This window comes from Carex rostrata, chromosome 14 (assembly GCF_964058835.1).
Source record: "Carex rostrata chromosome 14, lpCarRost1.2, whole genome shotgun sequence".
NCBI classification, from domain to species: Eukaryota; Viridiplantae; Streptophyta; class Magnoliopsida; order Poales; family Cyperaceae; genus Carex; species Carex rostrata.
This window is the reverse complement of record NC_135931.1, coordinates 5261674-5279601: the sequence shown is the minus strand read 5'-3', so window position 1 is coordinate 5279601 and position 17928 is coordinate 5261674. Positions and strand designations below refer to the sequence as shown.

Sequence of the window (17928 nt, the reverse complement as noted above, 5' to 3'; positions counted from 1 at the left end):
GTTTGTTGACTCGATTTAATCCTGATTTTTTGGTTCTCTAAAAAAATATTATATATTTGGTTGAAAGATTCAATTGTGTACGTTATTGAACCAGTCTGGTTGAAAGTTCAATGGTGTAATATATTGACTCAGTCTTTTTGTCCCAAAAAATATTTTAGTTACCGCCTTGATATTTCAAAATTCTGATTTTACTATTGATTTCTGGAAAACTGAAAACTTACCTCATGTGCACCTTGATACTACGCACGAGTTTCCTCCGTTTCAATTCAATTTTAACTAGATTTGGAGCCTTTTATATGGTGGGACAGACAAAACTCATGTGCAGCTCCAAGCTGCGCACGTGGCAACATATAAAATTTGTATAAATCAATGGTAAGGTTAGAATTGAAATATTGAGGTGGTAATTAATTTTTTTTAATCTTTTGTCTTGTTCCTTAATTATTATTTTCCCATGTGGATAAAAAAAAAAGCTAATTAGAGTTACGAATTTCAATTAAAAATCTGCATTTATGAAAATTTTAACACATATCAAGTAATTATGTACTTGGCGATTTGGCCAATAACTCAACTGGAAGAATTTCATTTCTTTAAACAAAATTTATTAATTTAAAACATGAATTTGAATATAGCAGGGTACTAGCTAGGTATTTTCTAAGAGATCCTTACGAAAGCATGTACCTAATATATAGGTTGGGAGCAGTTAGAATGATCGATCAGCATTGCATTTCCTATATATTGGAATTAATGATCAGCACTAAATCATGAATCTTAATTAAGATATGGATCAGCTTTAACATTGGACAGCCTTATCATCTCGATTTGTAATTAATTAATCATGGGCTAAATGAGACAAAGGAGATTGCATATTGAGGCTGTCGGACCGCTGTACAGCCCAATATAGATAACAAAAATCAATCACAAAGTAGTTTGCAGCAACTTGTGAGAAATAATTATGTTTCCTTGTTTATGAAACAACTAATTCTGATACTATAATAAATAATACTTGGAAAATACAAAAAATGAAATTAATTACAGAGGCAATTATAAGAGCATTAATCAGGGCTTTTCAGTTTTTCTATTTATAATAATTAATTATATTAATCGGTTATAAAATACAAAAGTAATGCTAAAGCTCACAGTTAATGTTTCCCATTAATTAACTTTTTATATTTAATAGTATTTTTTTTTCTTTTACCGATGAACCTACAAATTTATTTGTATTATGTTTCTAACTTTATTTTATTTACAAATATGCCTAATTACTAAATAATTCTAATAACTTCATTTTTTTTTTCCGAAAATAACTTGTGACTCTAATTATTGAGTTAAGATTAGAAAATTCAGATTTCTAAATTTTAATAAGAACTCTGAGATTTTTTTTAAAATTAGTTTGGTGAACAATTATTTAAGGAATTAATATTATCTAAATTATAGAATTTGTATAGAAATCAAACTCGATCACTAAAATTAATTTTTAATAAAATAACAGAAACCTTTTGTTATTATTACATGAGATAACATTTATGAAGTATAAAATAACTTTTTATTAGTATTATTATTTCAAATAAATATATATGAAAATTGATGAAGTTTAAAATCTTGTAACTTCTACAGAAAATATTTATTATGTAATTTTGACTAATCTACAGTTTGATATCTATTCCAGCAATAACACTAGCTAGTAATTAAAATTTAATAAAACAATACGATGAAAAATAGATATCAATAACTGAGCTTGGTGAGGAGTTTTAATTGATCATATATATATATATATATATATATATATATAGAGGTAGGCTAATAAACAATCGATTGTTTCTAGCCTCCCGTGCAACCAAGTCGTTTTTCAAATTTTAAAGTCCAAATGATCGATCCAAACCGTTAGATGTGATCTCCATATTAAAATGTGCTAGGAGACCAAATTTTACATTTTTTGGAATTTATTTACTATTTATTAAGACACTTTGAAAATCGCTGATCCAACGGTAGCTTCTGATTTTACTGTTTGGTTAAGCCACCGTTGGATCAGCGATTTTCAAAGTGTCTTAATAAATAGTAAACAAATTCCAAAAAATGTAAAATTTGGTCTCCTAGCACATTTTAATATGGAGATCACATCTAACGGTTTGGATCGATCATTTGGACTTTAAAAATCGGAAAATGACTTGGTTGCACGGGAGGCTAGGAACAATCAATTGTTTATTAGCCTATCTATCTCTCTCTCTATATATATATCTATATATATATATATATATATATATATAGGGTCTGTCTAAATTGCTGCTGGCAGCATTTCAGCAGAGATGCTGCCGGGACTATATTTAGCCGTGTGATGTCCAACCAACAAATCCAAACCGTTAGATGTTTAATCTATATTATAATCTACTTGGAAACCAAATTTTACATTTTTTGGAATTTTTTTACTATATATTAAGCTGGTTTGAAAACCACTGATTTCAATGCTGCAGAAATTTACTGAAATCAGCGGTTTTCAAACCAGCTTAATATATAGTAAAAAAATTCCAAAAAATGTAAAATTTTGTCTCCAAGTAGATTATAATATAGATTAAACATCTAACGGTTTGGATTTATTGTTTGAACATCACAAAATAAAAAAAAACAGCGGCAGCACTGCCAGCAGAAATGCTGCCGGCAGCAAATTAGCCACAACATATATATATATATAGATATATATATAGAGTACGGCTAACGCGCTTCCTCTAGCATATGGGCCGAAATGCTTCTGGTGAAAAGTTGAAATTTCAAAATCCAAAAAGTCGATCTGAACCGTTCATCTTCTTCTCCATATTAATATCTGCTTGGAGACCAAATTTTACATTTTTCTGAAATTTTTTACTATTTATTAAGCCATTTTGAAAATCGCTGATCCAACGGTAGCTTCTGATTTTTACTGTTTGGTAAGCCACCGTTGGATCAGTGATTTTCAAAATGGCTTAATAAATAGTAAAAAATTTCAGAAAAATGTAAAATTTGATCTCCAAGCAGATATTAATATGGAGAAGAAGATGAACGGTTCAGATCGACTTTTTGGATTTTGAAATTTCAACTTTTCACCAGAAGCATTTCGGCCCATATGCTAGAGGAAGCGCGTTAGCCGTACTCTATATATATATATATCTATATATATATCTATATCTATATATATATCTATATATATATAGAGTTAGGCTGGGGTGCTATGGATAGCATAGAGGCCTCTATGCTACGGCTCAATATTCGAGTTTTCAAAATCCAAACGGTCGATCCGAACCGTTCATCTTATTCTCCATATTAATATTTGCTTGGAGACCAAATTTTACATTTTTCTGAATTTTTTTACTATTTATTAAGTATTTTACAAAATTGTTGATCCAACGGTGGCCGCACAAAACAGTAAAACCGTTGGATTAGCGATTTTCAAAGTGGCTTAATAAATAGTAAAAAAAATCATAAAATTATAAAATTTGGTCTCCAAGCAGATATTAATATGGAGAATAAGATGAACGGTTCGGATCGACCGTTTGGATTTTGAAAACTCGAATATTGAGCCGTAGCATAGAGGCCACTATGCTATCCATAGCACCCCAGCCTAACTCATATATATATATATATATATATAGATATAGATATAGATATAGATATATATATATATATATATATATATATATAGATATAGATATATATATATATATATAGATATAGATATATATATCTATATATATATCTATATATATATATATCTATATATATATATATCTATATATATATAGATATATATCTATCTATATATATAGAGTTAGGCTGGGGTGCTATGGATAGCATAGAGGCCTCTATGCTACGGCTCAATATTCGAGTTTTCAAAATCCAAACGGTCGATCCGAACCGTTCATCTTATTCTCCATATTAATATCTGCTTGGAGACCAAATTTTACATTTTTCTGAATTTTTTTACTATTTATTAAGTATTTTACAAAATTGTTGATCCAACGGTGACTGCACAAAACAGTAAAACCGTTGGATTAGCGATTTTCAAAGTGGCTTAATAAATAGTAAAAAAATTCAGAAAATTATAAAATTTGGTCTCCAATCAGATATTAATATGGAGAATAAGATGAACAGTTCGGATCGACCGTTTGGATTTTCAAAACTTGAATATTGAGCCGTAGCACGGGAGGCCACTATGCTATCCATAGCACCCCAGCCTAACTCTATATATATATATAGATATATATATATATATATATATATATATATATATATATATATATATATATATATATAGATATATATATATATATATAGATATATATATATATATATAGATATATAGATATATATATATAGATATATATATATATATATAACAACTGATCTTGATGTTATATTGGATCTAAAAAAATATTTTACAATTGAGTACGATTTCCAGGGTACTTGCTAAATTTTCAACTGTCCAAAAATATAATATTTCGTATTTGAAGGTTGCAAGTCAGCATCCTTCATATACCTAATTTAGGTGGATAATGTCCAGACGGTATAGATATATACAAAATTATATATAGTACTAAATTTTATATTTGTAGATACAGTTATATAATATTTAATATTATGATTACATTTATTTATACAATATTCTATAAAAAAATATTAATTTATGACAAAATTGATTTATACCACATATTATACAAATATTATATTTAGTGAAAAAAACTAATAAAAAGTAACAAAATATAAATGTCTAACTGGAGCTACACATTACATTTAGTAATACAGTAGGGAAAAAGTATTTGTATGAAAATTGCAAAAAAAAAAAAAAAATCTAATTTTGAATTATTATTTAGGATTTTATATTCAAATATAGATTTTCTCTAATATCTTATTATAAAATTAAAAAATGTATAAAGTGAATATAATTAATAGAAACATCTTATTATCAAGTTGTTGACTATAGAAGAAAAAAAGTGATATTTTTACAAATTTTGTTCTCTACATAACAAATTCTATATACTATCATGCATACAACTCAAAAAATATTTAAATTAAAAAACAAGTAATATATGCATGATAGATCATGCAAAATATACCTCTCTTACAAAAATTCTTGTAAAATCAATTTCTAACGAGGGTTTGAAAAAGGAGTCTTCATGGTAAACTTGTGTGTACCAATAGAAGATCAGACCACAAAAAAAAAAAATTAACGTGAACTTCGATCACCATAAAAATTAACCAGTCTTAAAAATAATAAAGGGTTTGACTTTTTGATGGATTAAACAAATTACACTTAATTAATGTGAACTTTGTTAAGTGATATCAGGCTGCCACATATTAAAATTTAACTATCAGGATCGGTTATTTCGAAACAACCGATTCTGATAACTCCCTAGGGTTCTTATTTTCATTCCGCGCCTCTTATTTTCAACTTAGCGAAAATCAAACCCGCCTCTCAACTCCTCCGTCTCTCTCTCTGTCTCAGTCTCTTCCTCTTTTAGGGTTCTTATTTTCATTTCGTGCCTCTCATTTTCAACTTAGCAAAAATCAAACCCGTCTCTCAACTCGTCCGTCTCTCTCTCTCTCGATCATGTCAAAAAAAGGCGAAAAAGACGAAAACTGACAAGAATGTGCCATCCATCTCTTCCAGGTTCATGGAATGAGATGAAGGATGATGCCACAGCTTATGCCCTTAAATTATACTTAAGGTACATATTGTTTATTTCCTCAAATCTCTTATGTACATTTGAGCATTTTTTTGTATTTTTAATTTACACTAAATTGCAGTATTACAGTTCATGGTTTTAATTTTTTTTAATTTTTTTTTCATTTGAGCAAGGCCTTTTGAGATTATTCCATCGGCGGTGAAGAGGTACACTTTGAGGTATGCTAGCTAGATTTTCCTTGTCTTTCAATTTAAATAATACATGTATCGAAGATGCACAAGCATGCAATTAATGATATAAATATTTGTTCAAATTTTGAAGTTTGCACTGGTGGAGACGATAAAAGAGGGACTGCCATACATGTGGCTGAATTTTATTTTGCTATTGCACCAAATTTCTTCAACTATTGTACTTCTTTTTGTGTTTCATGAATTTTATTTTGTTTTCTTAATTGGTTTTGAGCTCCAATAAATCAATGGTAAATAAAAAAATATTTTATACTAGCCAACAAATATATATGGAAGCTAGCCAAATAAAAAAATATTTTTTTAGATCCAATATAACATCAGGATCGGTTGTTTGAAACAACTGATCCAGATTAGTGTAGTATCAGTATCGCCTTTATCAGAATCGGTTGTATTCCGATACTAATATGCGTAATTAACCGATCCTGATTCCATATTTTCCACTAGTGGCTAGTTTTGAATTATTTGTTTGTAATTAATTCTTCAACCGGACAAATCCTTCATTCCAACTTATCCCTCTCAACTCGTTTTGAATTTGGAACTACATGGCAACATATATATGTGATGCTAACACATGCAAATTAGATTGCAAGTACTTGAAGAACATATATATATGCTGCCATGTAGTTCCAAATTCAAAACGAGTTGAGAGGGATAAGTTGGAATGAAGGATTACATGTACCCGGATTCGAAATAAATTGTCAGTATTCTGTATACCGAATTACGTACCGAACTTTCGAGGGTATGTTATGAATTATGAATATTATCACTTGGTGATCCCTACCGACACCTTCAAGCACACACACACACACAAAAAAAAAAAAAAAAAAAAAAAAAACCCTCCAAATATGACTATTCAATAATTAGCAAGAGAAGATCAATCAAAATATATACATTAGTATATTATCTTATCTTTTTAGGTAGAATACATTAATCATATAGTTGTGTGCTGTCCACTTCTTGTCACTGTTATTACGTGTCAAATTAATTTCAATGACAAGGCCATTAATCATGCATGATTTCCTTGAGCTCGATCATGAAATCAGGAAATGAATATAATAGACTTATAATGTTCAATCGGAAGCATGCACCTATCCCATAATAAATAGCCACTCTTTGTTTTCTATCTTATGCCCATCAAAACACTTGCACTATTCTTTTATTTCTCTACATCTATATTACCAAAGCTGTATAAGGAAAAAAAAAAAAAGCAGCAGCTAGAACAGGAGAGATAAGCTCACCACGATGAAGAACAAAGTATTGTTGTTCTCATTCTTCCTCCTCTATGCATCGATTCCCACCAATGCACGAGAAGTAGGCCTAGGATATTACAAACACAAGGGGACTTGCTCCTGCTCCGATGCAGAGTCTATTGTTAAATCTGTCGTTGAAGAAGCACTGAAGAAAGACCGTGGTGTTGGAGCTGCCTTGATCAGGCTTCTCTTTCATGACTGCTTCGTTAGGGTATATATACATCACTCCAGATTTTTTTTCTTCTATTAGTATTGCTTTGCTTTGAAGAGCTCGAGCCCAACACGTACTTTGAAGACATATATACCATTAATTAAATATGAATAAATTTAAAGAAGTGAGTCTTGCGCTAAGAATTGATCATAGTTGGACATATGTCAGAAACTTCAAATATGTATTAAGAATTAATCTTGAAGAAACTTCAAATTCCTGGACAAATTAAAATGAAGCATTTCCATGATTTCCTTCTGTTTAAAAAGAGAACAAAATGTTGATATATATTTAATTTATTTAGTATTGCATAAAAAATATTTTTATTGTACATTTTAACCATACTTCTATAAAAAAATTAATAGAATTTAACGGTTCCATGATTTTGTTGTTTGAATTGTGTTTATTCACTATTTATCGACGAGATGCCTTTAGTGAATTTTAACACCAGAATTAATTCAAAAAACTTTTTAATCATTTAATATAAGTTTAATCGTGGTTTTTTTTTTTAAGATTTACTTACAAGTAAAGATTCTTTTCCAGTACTATTTAAATTTGACATTAATTATATGTTTCATTTATGAGTAGACAGTAGTATATATATAGTTGGCCTGTCAACATGATCCAACTAGTGACTGGAGTACCTTTGTTGACGAACTGACATCTTACCGTAATTAAGCAGTTGTTATATATATATTATAGGCATTTCATTTAATGTATTATGCCAAAAATAATTAGTATTTTGCACATTATACTTGGTTAGTTGGTTAGATGTGTCTTACAAACAATGACAATTGGCCATATACATGTTTTCAGTACTGTTTATGTTGGGTCAGATGTACTCAAAGACATGTGCAATTATTTTTCTTATAAAAACAGTAGTTTGAGGAGGGTTCAAATGCCTTCATTTTTTGTGCCTTCATCGTGCCTCCATTTTTAAAAACTTAAATAACTCAAAGTTTAAAACTTAAACATCAAAATAAAACCGTTAGATGCGATCTATGTTATTTTCTCTATGAGTTCATAAAAAATTATCACATTTTGATTTTGCTTTTATATGAATCAATAAGTTGAAAAACCAACATCTAGAAATTATCCACATTAGTATATATTTTTACAAGCTCAAGATGACAACCAAAACAAATTTGAAATGCCATAATTTTTTTACATGTGCATAGATAAAATGATGTAGTTCATATCCAATAGTTTTATTTTGAATTTTAAGATTTAAATTTTGATTTATTAAAAATTTTAAAAAAAGAAACATGATGGAGACATTTGAATCCTCCTCTACTTAAATTAATAATATAACTAATCTGAGATGTTAGGATAAGATAATTATAATATACTGTATATTAGCAAATACATAAAAGAAATGTATACAAGTACGTTAGTAGTTGTCATCATCTTCTGTTCGTTTTCAAAGTGATGTTAAGTCATTTCCGTGGCAAAATTAATTGCTCAACACCTACCAAAAATCTCTATAAGTTATAACTAATAAACACATATATATAACTATAAATGTGCATAATCATATATATAATCCCGTGGCATGTGGCAGGGATGTGATTGTTCTGTCCTCCTTGATAAATCTGCTAGAAACCCTTACCCGGAGAAGCAGGCCAAAATCAACATCGGGTTAGGTGGCTTCGAGGTCATCGACGAAGCAAAAATCCTCCTTGAGAAACGTTGTCCCGGTGTTGTCTCTTGTGCTGACATCCTCGCCTTCGCTGCACGTGATGCAGTAGAGATCCTCAATGGCATTGGGTATAATGTAACAGCAGGAAGGCTGGATGGCAAGGTCTCCTCTGCTAGCGAGGCCGACCAGAACCTTCCACCGCCCACATTCAACCGTCAACAGCTCGAAGACTTATTTGTCACCAAGAAAGGCCTTACAGTCGAGGATTTGGTTGTACTTTCTGGGGCCCACACAATCGGGCAGTCCCACTGCTCCTCATTCACGAACCGCTTGTACCCAAACATTGACCCAACACTGGACCGAGATTTTGCAAACAACAACCTCAGAATGCAATGCCCTCAAAATGCCTATGTTGATGGTGTTGTTAATCTAGATCATGTGACACCAGATGCATTAGACAGCCAGTATTATAAAAATGTCCTTGATCTGAACACTCTGTTCTCCTCAGACTGGTCACTGTTGACAAGTCAAGAAACGCGGGACCTGGTTGTGGAGTACGCAACAAAACCTGGCGACTGGGAAGCAGACTTTGCAGTGTCGATGCCCAAGTTGAGTAATCTCAATCTGATCACTAATCCTGCGGAAGGTGAGATCAGGAAGTGTTGCCGTGCTGTCAACAACTACTAAGCTAATTAAATTCTATTATTTGCATATTTGTATCCTTTGTGTATTTACATTTTATTTTTCATCTTTAAATTCTGCATATTTACTTGGATCGTTTTTCTCAAGGTTCATTTTCCAGAGGTAACTTTCATTATTGTAATGGCTATGAAATTGGCGTATTTACTTAATTTGGATTACATTAAATTTATGAATGATCTTATGCATGCAAAAGTTACATATCCTTCAAGTTTGACAGATCAAGATATTAAATTCTTTTGGACACCCATTTTGATAGTATTGCTAAAAAGTCAAATGGCATGCATCCAACCAGGGGGATGTAGTTCAGGATGGGACAAAAATCGAGTTCAAATAGCTTATCGGATTCAAACTCATTAACTAATCGGGTTCTAGATAAATAAACAATCAACATAATAAAAAACAATAAAAATAATACTCTTACATAATAAAAACATAAAAATAATACCATTTTACATATAAAAGAAAATAAAATTTCTTATTAACAGTGCTGTTGAACTAGTTTGGCAGACTTTCTAGTTTTAAGAGAGGCAAAATAATTTTCAAGGAGAAGCAAAGTAGTGCTGAATTCGTATTTTTTCATTTAATTTCAAAATCTAGAGAGAGACAATTGTCCTGCATCTAACGAATAGTTAATAATAATTACAAAATACTGGCCTTGGAAACTTCAAGTTGACTTATTATTGCATATATAATTAAATCGAGCTCTATTTTCGTATAAATTCGAGTTGTTGCTCGGTAGGATACCTTTCACAACTGTGCTAATAGTGTTTGTCGAATCGAGCTAGTTTTTGTTCGACTTAATGTTTAAAAATGTCGTGAAACTCTTCATATGTTGACGGGGATCAGCACAATTAGCATTTGTGCATTTGTGTATTATTTAATGTGACATGATAAACGGGCTGGGCCTTTACTCTAGAATCTATATCATTCCGTCTGGGAACCAGCTTAAAAGTTAAATTGAGGACCCAATTATAGCAGTCCTCTTGTGGTGGTAATATTTTTCAGTAGATGGTGCGGTGATTTGGTACCGCTAGCTAGTCTGTAATACTCTTGTTTTGTTATTTTCTATAGTAACAGAGAGATCTTGTATTTTTTTTTTCTGTTGCATATATTACAAGAGAGAAGGTTGACCCCTTTTATACATTATGTTTTCTATTTTACTGTTGGTACTCAATATTGGTATCTAACGGTAACTTCCTTTAATTTTCCTAATTTGCACTTTTACCCTTTTTCCTATTTTACATTTTTACCCTTATATTATTTAATTATTCTCAACACTCCCCCTCAAGTTAGGATTATAAATGTCGAGTAATCCTAACTTGCTTGTGATTTCTTCAAACAGTTTTGGATCCAATCCTTTAGTGAAAACATCTGCTAGTTGATTCTCACTTCGAACAAATAGAGTTTCTATTTCTTTGGCTTGAATATTTTCTCGAATAAAATGATAATCGACTTCTATGTGTTTGGTCCGCTTGTGAAACAGGGGATTTGATGCAATGTGACGTGCCGAAATTTTTGAAACCTTCTAGAATGGCTTGAGCCTCTGCCTGAGCCAGAGTGTGTGCCTGCACAGCCTTTGACACCCACTTAACCATATCACCATTCTTCAATAAGCATATTCCTATGCCTGCACGGCCCCTTCATCCTAGGAACCATCAACAAAGCATGTGAAGTTGCATACCTGATCAGAGAGTAGGGATTAGCCTGTACCAGCAGCACTCTGGGCCAATTTTGTCGGGCAGTGTTATTTCTATTTTATTTGTACTTTAATAAAAATAGTAAAAAGATATATAATAGATTTTTGATCAAAATTATAATCTATTTAATCCGTCTAACCTGCATAACCCGTAATAACCCGTATAAAAAAAAAAAAAGATGGGTTGGGTTGAGTTATGGGTGAGTCAAGTAAAGAATTTCTTTAACCTGGTGTAATCGGATTGGATTCAAATTTTAATAAAAAATCATCGACTCGCCCGTTGTACACCCCTAAACATATCTAAAATCAAAATTTTATTTTGACAACTATTGAGTTGGTTTGTCAAAATTTGGTAATTAAATAGATGAATTTTCATATTTAAATTTTTTTAATATGTATTTCCATTTTAAAGTTCATATGACTCAATTATTCAACAATTATCCGCTCTGTATCCGTATTGGTGAATTATTTGCTCCGTATATGTATCTGTTTAAGACAGATTTGTTTTTAAGATTTGATATATATTTACTATCCGTATTCGCATCCAATCATTAAAAAATAAATATGGATTTAGCATCAGCATTATCCGTACTGAATCCGCTCAGTTCACACCTCTATTGAAGCCTCTTTCAAGTTAATTAATTAAACTAGTTGGATGAAAGAGTAGTTGGAAAGACTGTGTATGTATGTTATCGTCACATGTTTGTGCCATTATTTAGTTTCATTACGGACTAATTTAAAAGATGAGATGGCCCACCTTTTTGTCTTCATTTGTCCGATCCTGAATGGAAGTGGGGCCGATCCGATGAACATTGCTCAAATTTGATCTGATATTTAATCGGAACCGTTCAATCATATTAATATTGTGATGACTATTAAATAGCTTCGATTAAACATCAAACTTAATTTAATCCGATCCCTATCAAAGTGAATGAACCAATTGACAAAAGCAGTTACCTACACTAAGAGCCATGTGCACGCGAGTTGTCGATTTTGATTACTGTATTGTTTGCTCCAACCTCCGCACAATTGACAAGTTGAAGAATGAAAGTCAACAGAAACAATGTATTCTTTAATTAATATTTTTTATTTAGAAAAAAATGAGGATAATGCCCACGTTCTATTAAATATAAAAGTCACATAAGCTAGCAAGTAGTAACTTTGTGCTACATTCACATATAGGTCCCTAGAAAATATACAATTATTGAAGAAGTGCAATGAAGAGAACCATTTCGCTCAATTTATTTATGAGGAGGGTTCAAATGCACCCAAATGCACCCTATTCTTTTTCTTTGTTTTCAAAGTCCGAATAGTCAATCCGAACCGTTAGATGCGATCTATATATTAAGATGTGCTTGGAGACCAAATTTTATATTTTTTGGAATTTTTTTACTATTTATTAAGCCACTTTAAAAATCGATGATTCAATGGTCTAGAAAATGCAAAATCAGCGATTTTCAAAGTGGCTTAATAAATAGTAAAAAAATTCCAAAAAATGTAAAATTTGGTCTCCAAGCACATCTTAATATATAGATCGTATCTAATGGTTTAGATTGACTATTCGGACTTTAAAAACGAAGAAAAATGATTTGAAAGATATGATGCATTTGGGTGCATAAAAATTTGAGTGCATTTGATCCCTCCTCTTTATTTATATCTAATACCCAAGATTATTTAGACCTGATTTTAACGATTTGGGTTAATATTTCATTGTTTTATATCTTAATTATACGACCTTCCATTTTTATATTTGTTTACGAAGTCTCACATCCGAAATGCTTAATATTAAAATATATTTGAAGATTAAATTTTATATTTTTGAAAAAAAAATTACTACATTGAAATAAGTATAAAATTATTGTTTATGAATGGTCCAAAATCTTTCTAAAAACTGAGAATTTTTCATCCGAACAAGAAGGCTCTCGGATAAGTCATCATGGAGAGAAGAAGCTACGGAAACTCACTCTCTCGATTTGGAATGGCAAAGATAAATAAAATTAAAAAGGTTGAAATGGAGTACAAACTGTACAATAATTGATGATCAAGTGATTGTTCCGTCGGAAATTTGAAGGTGGCCGAAACCCAAAATTAAAATAAAAATGAAAGAAAAAAAAAGAGAGTTTTTTTATCAATAGAAAATATTGAAAAGAAGAGAAAAAAATAGAAAGAGTACATTTCTATGGGTAGAAATAATTGGTAAGAATTCTATTGAACTAAAGTTTGGATCGATATAATTTTTACTGATCCAAACATTCTTTTTCAGTTTTCTCTATTAAAATATTTGAAATATTTTTTTTTAGAAAAATAGATAGAGTATTTAGAATTTAGATGTACATAAGAACTATGACAAATGACTCGAATCTAAGTTTGGACCAAAATCAATGGTTCGGATCCAAACATTTTTCAAACCGGATTTTTTGTGATCAACATTTTTTATTGTTGCTAGTGTGTTGCTGAAAAGAAATATTTGGATCCGAATCATTCATCCCAATCCAAACTTTCGATCCAGATCATTCAAAGAAAATAAATCTCTTTTTCTCATAATATATTATAAAAAGACTTCTAGAAAATAGATGAATTTTTAAAAGAATTTGGATGTACTAGAAAGACCGTGACAAATGATCCGGATTCAAAATTTGCACTGGAATCAAGGACTCAGACCCAAACTTTTTTTTCAACAACACACAAAGTAACAATTTGATGAAAATGTTGACCACAAAAAATCCGATTTAAAAAATGTTTTGATCCAGACCATTGATTTCCGTCCAAACTTTAGATTCGAGTCATTTGTCGCAGTTCTTCTAGTACATCTAAATTATATGACACTTCATATATTTTGCTAGAAACTTTTTTTATTTTTCTAGTTTTTTAATAGAGAAACCTAAAAAAAAAGGGTTTGAATTGGTGAGAATTATACCGATCCAAACTGATCCAAATTTTGAATCTTTTTACTCACAAAAATATATTAGTGCTTTTTCTATTTTGTTTCTCTTTATTTTTTAATATTTTGTATAGATTAACAATTCTCAAAGAAAAAGAGGTGGCCAAAAATGAAAAATGAATTATGAGAATCGTGTCCAAAATTAAGATGGCTGAAAAGTGAAAGGAATTAGGAAAAATTTAAATCGAGATGTGAATGCAAAAATTGATCACTCAAGTGAAAAGATATACAAAGTAGTTTTCGAGAGAGTTAGTTTGACTAGTCAACCAACAAATATGCAGAGACACATGTTATAAAAAAGAATCGAATAAAACCATATAAGCGGTAATTGTGAAAACGATAACTAGCTTGAATCAACAAAAGTAAATACGATAGCTTCAAATTTTTTGTTTTTTTTTTCAATTCTTTTCTCCTTTATTTCTCTTCCTCTATCATTCAAACTCCACTATGTTCTTTATTTTTGTCATTCACACACTCTGGAATATTAATAAATTGTAACTAATTGCTAATTGCAGTTAATATAAAAATAAACGATTGATTTTTATTGTTTCTCAAATTTTTTTTTTTTTTTTACCCTTTTGACTATGTATCATGAATGTACTTTATTTAGTTCATTGCTATATGTTAAGACTCTTTGCAAGAGAGATAATAATCAAGGGAAATTAATTTACGCTATCTCGTTATCTGTTTCTTGGTCTCTTGCTCTCATCCTCCTCTAGCACAAAACCCTAGCTAACACATGCAGATTAGATTGCAAGTACTTGAAGAACATATATATGCTGCCATGTAGTTCCAAATTCAAAACGAGTTGAGAGGGATAAGTTGGAATGAAGGATTGGTCCGGTTGAAGACTTAATTAATTACAAACAAATAATTCAAAACTAGCTAGGTGGGAAAGGGATATATTACAGTAGGGTTTTTTTTTTTTTTTTTTCATTTCTTCAGTGAAGGACATTATTTGTGGCATGCAATTTGTTTATTTATATATGTTTTAGAAAAAGGTTGATATATGACACTAAACAATGATTTCATGTCTACACGAAGTACCATTTTATACATACAAATTAAATTTGCACGAATAAATAAGGAAACATAATTATTTCTCACAAGTTGCTGCAAACTACTTTGTGATTGATTTTTGTTATCTATATTGGGCTGTACAGCGGTCCGATCGACAGCCTCAATATGCAATCTCCTTTGTCTCATTTAGCCCATGATTAATTACAAATCGAGATGATGAGGCTGTCCAATGTTAAAGCTGATCCATATCTTAATTAAGATTCATGATTTAGTGCTGATCATTAATTCCAATATATAGGAAATGTAATGCTGATCGATCATTCTAACTGCTCCCAACCTATTAGGTACATGCTTTCGTAAGGATCTCTTAGAAAATACCCGGCCATTTTTATTAATAACCCAAAAATTTCTTTTTTTTACAAAAATAACCTCAAAATCTGATTTTTTTCAAATATAACCAAACCGCCAGGGTTGCTGGCGGTCCACTTCTATAGCGGACCGCCACGATCCCTGGCGGTCCACTATTTTTTTTTTTTTTTTAGAGATCTGATTTTTTCTTAATATTTTCATTTGTGAAGTTTTAGTTTTTTTTTTTTGTTTAGGGTATTTGTCATAAAATTAAGGACTTGGCCTTTATTAAAATTTTAAATTTCAAGTTCTGACAGCTTGTTGGTCTTTTTTTTTTTCGGTTTTTATAATATATGTATAATATATACATATATACATACATACATACATACATACATACATACATACATATATACATACATACATATACACATACACATACATATATACATATACAGTTTTTTTATGATGTATTTATTATGATTGCAGTTTTTTTATGATGTATTTTGGACTGTAGCTCTTTATTATGATTGCAGTTTTATTTTATATTTCATGTTGGTTTTTATGTTTTTTCTGCTTTACATCGAAATGGTCTTCTGAAATTACAACGTATCTTTCACGACGTCGGAATAATAAGTTCACAAATACAATTAAAGTTCAACGATACAACTGAAGTTCACAAATATTCATAACTTAGTTCACCTAAGCAAAATAATAAGTTCATCTTTCACGACGTCGGAATAGACCCAATAGACGAGAAGATTTTCTGGTGTCAGCTGCAGGAGCAGCAGTACTTGTAGACCCTTGGCTACTAGATGATTGGGTCGCAAGAGGTGGTTGTGTTCTACCAGTTGCTTCAGCAACAACTCTCGCATTTTCTCTTTCATTGTGTTCGTTTATGGCATCTGAACATAACAACAGAATTCAATTATTAATATAATAAAATCATAAATTAATTCCGAAAAATGCTACATACCTGCCCTGCGCCTGTCAGAAATGGAACGGCGAGCCTGATTTCCCGATGGCCTCCTACCACCCATCTCGTCCATGGTCATTATAGCACGTTTGTGTCTCCTCCTCCCCTTCCTTATCCATCCTTCTGAAGGGAGTATTCTATCACCGACATACGCAGGCCACTCATGCTGGTTAGGATAAGAATGGAGACTGTGTGCTGGAGAGAGAGAGAAAGCGTGCTTATAAGACAGCTAGCGGACCGCCAGGGATACTGGCGGTTTGGTCCCTAGTGGACCGCCCAAGCTGTCAGAACTTGAAATTTAAAATTTTAATAAAGGCCAAGTCCTTAATTTTTTGACAAATACCCTAAACAAAAAAAACTAAAACTTCACAAATGAAAATATTAAGAAAAAATCAGATCTCTAAAAAAAAAAAAAAAAAAAAATAGTGGACCGCCAGGGATCGGTCCGCTATAGAAGTGGACTGCCAGCAACCCTGGCGGTTTGGTTATATTTGAAAAAAATCAGATTTTGAGGTTATTTTTGTAAAAAACTTTTTTTTTTGGGTTATTAATAAAAATGGCCGGAAAATACCTAGCTAGTACCCTGCTATATTCAAATTCATGTTTTAAATTAATAAATTTTGTTTAAAGAAATGAAATTCTTCCAGTTGAGTTATTGGCCAAATCGCCAAGTACATAATTACTCGATATGTGTTAAAATTTTCATAAATGCAGATTTTTAATTGAAATTCGTAACTCTAATTAGCTTTTTTTTTTATCCACATGGGAAAATAATAATTAAGGAACAAGACAAAAGATATAAAAAAAAATTAATTACCACCTCAATATTTCAATTCTAACCTTACCATTGATTTATACAAATTTTATATGTTGCCACGTGCGCAGCTTGGTGCTGCACATGAGTTTTGTCGGTCCCACCATATAAAAGGCTCCAAATTAATCTAGTTAAAATTGAATTGAAACGGAGGAAACTCGTGCGTAGTATCAAGGTGCACATGTAGTAAGTTTTCAGTTTTGCAGAAATCAATAGTAAAATCAGAATTTTGAAATATCAAGGCGGTAACTAAAAATTTTTTGGGACAAAAAGACTGAGCGATCAATATATTACACCATTGAACTTTCAACCAGACTGGTTCAATAACATGCACAATTGAATCTTTCAACCAAATATATAATATTTTTTTAGAGAACCAAATACATTAAATGTTATCTTACACTTTCTAAATATCACACAAATAAACACTACTAT

At 30.9% G+C, this 17928-nt stretch overlaps 1 protein-coding gene across 1 annotated transcript; it reads left to right on the top strand.

The window, feature by feature from the left end:
• The first annotated feature begins 7043 nt into the window (after nt 1-7043).
• LOC144565528 (peroxidase 2-like) lies at nt 7044-9787 on the top strand. The gene is made up of 3 exons (XM_078315320.1): nt 7044-7085; nt 7118-7360; nt 8919-9787. The coding sequence occupies exons 2-3, from the start codon at nt 7142-7144 to the stop codon at nt 9681-9683; spliced, it is 984 nt and encodes a 327-aa protein (XP_078171446.1). The 5' UTR covers nt 7044-7085; nt 7118-7141; the 3' UTR covers nt 9684-9787.
• The last annotated feature ends 8141 nt before the right edge of the window (nt 9788-17928 follow it).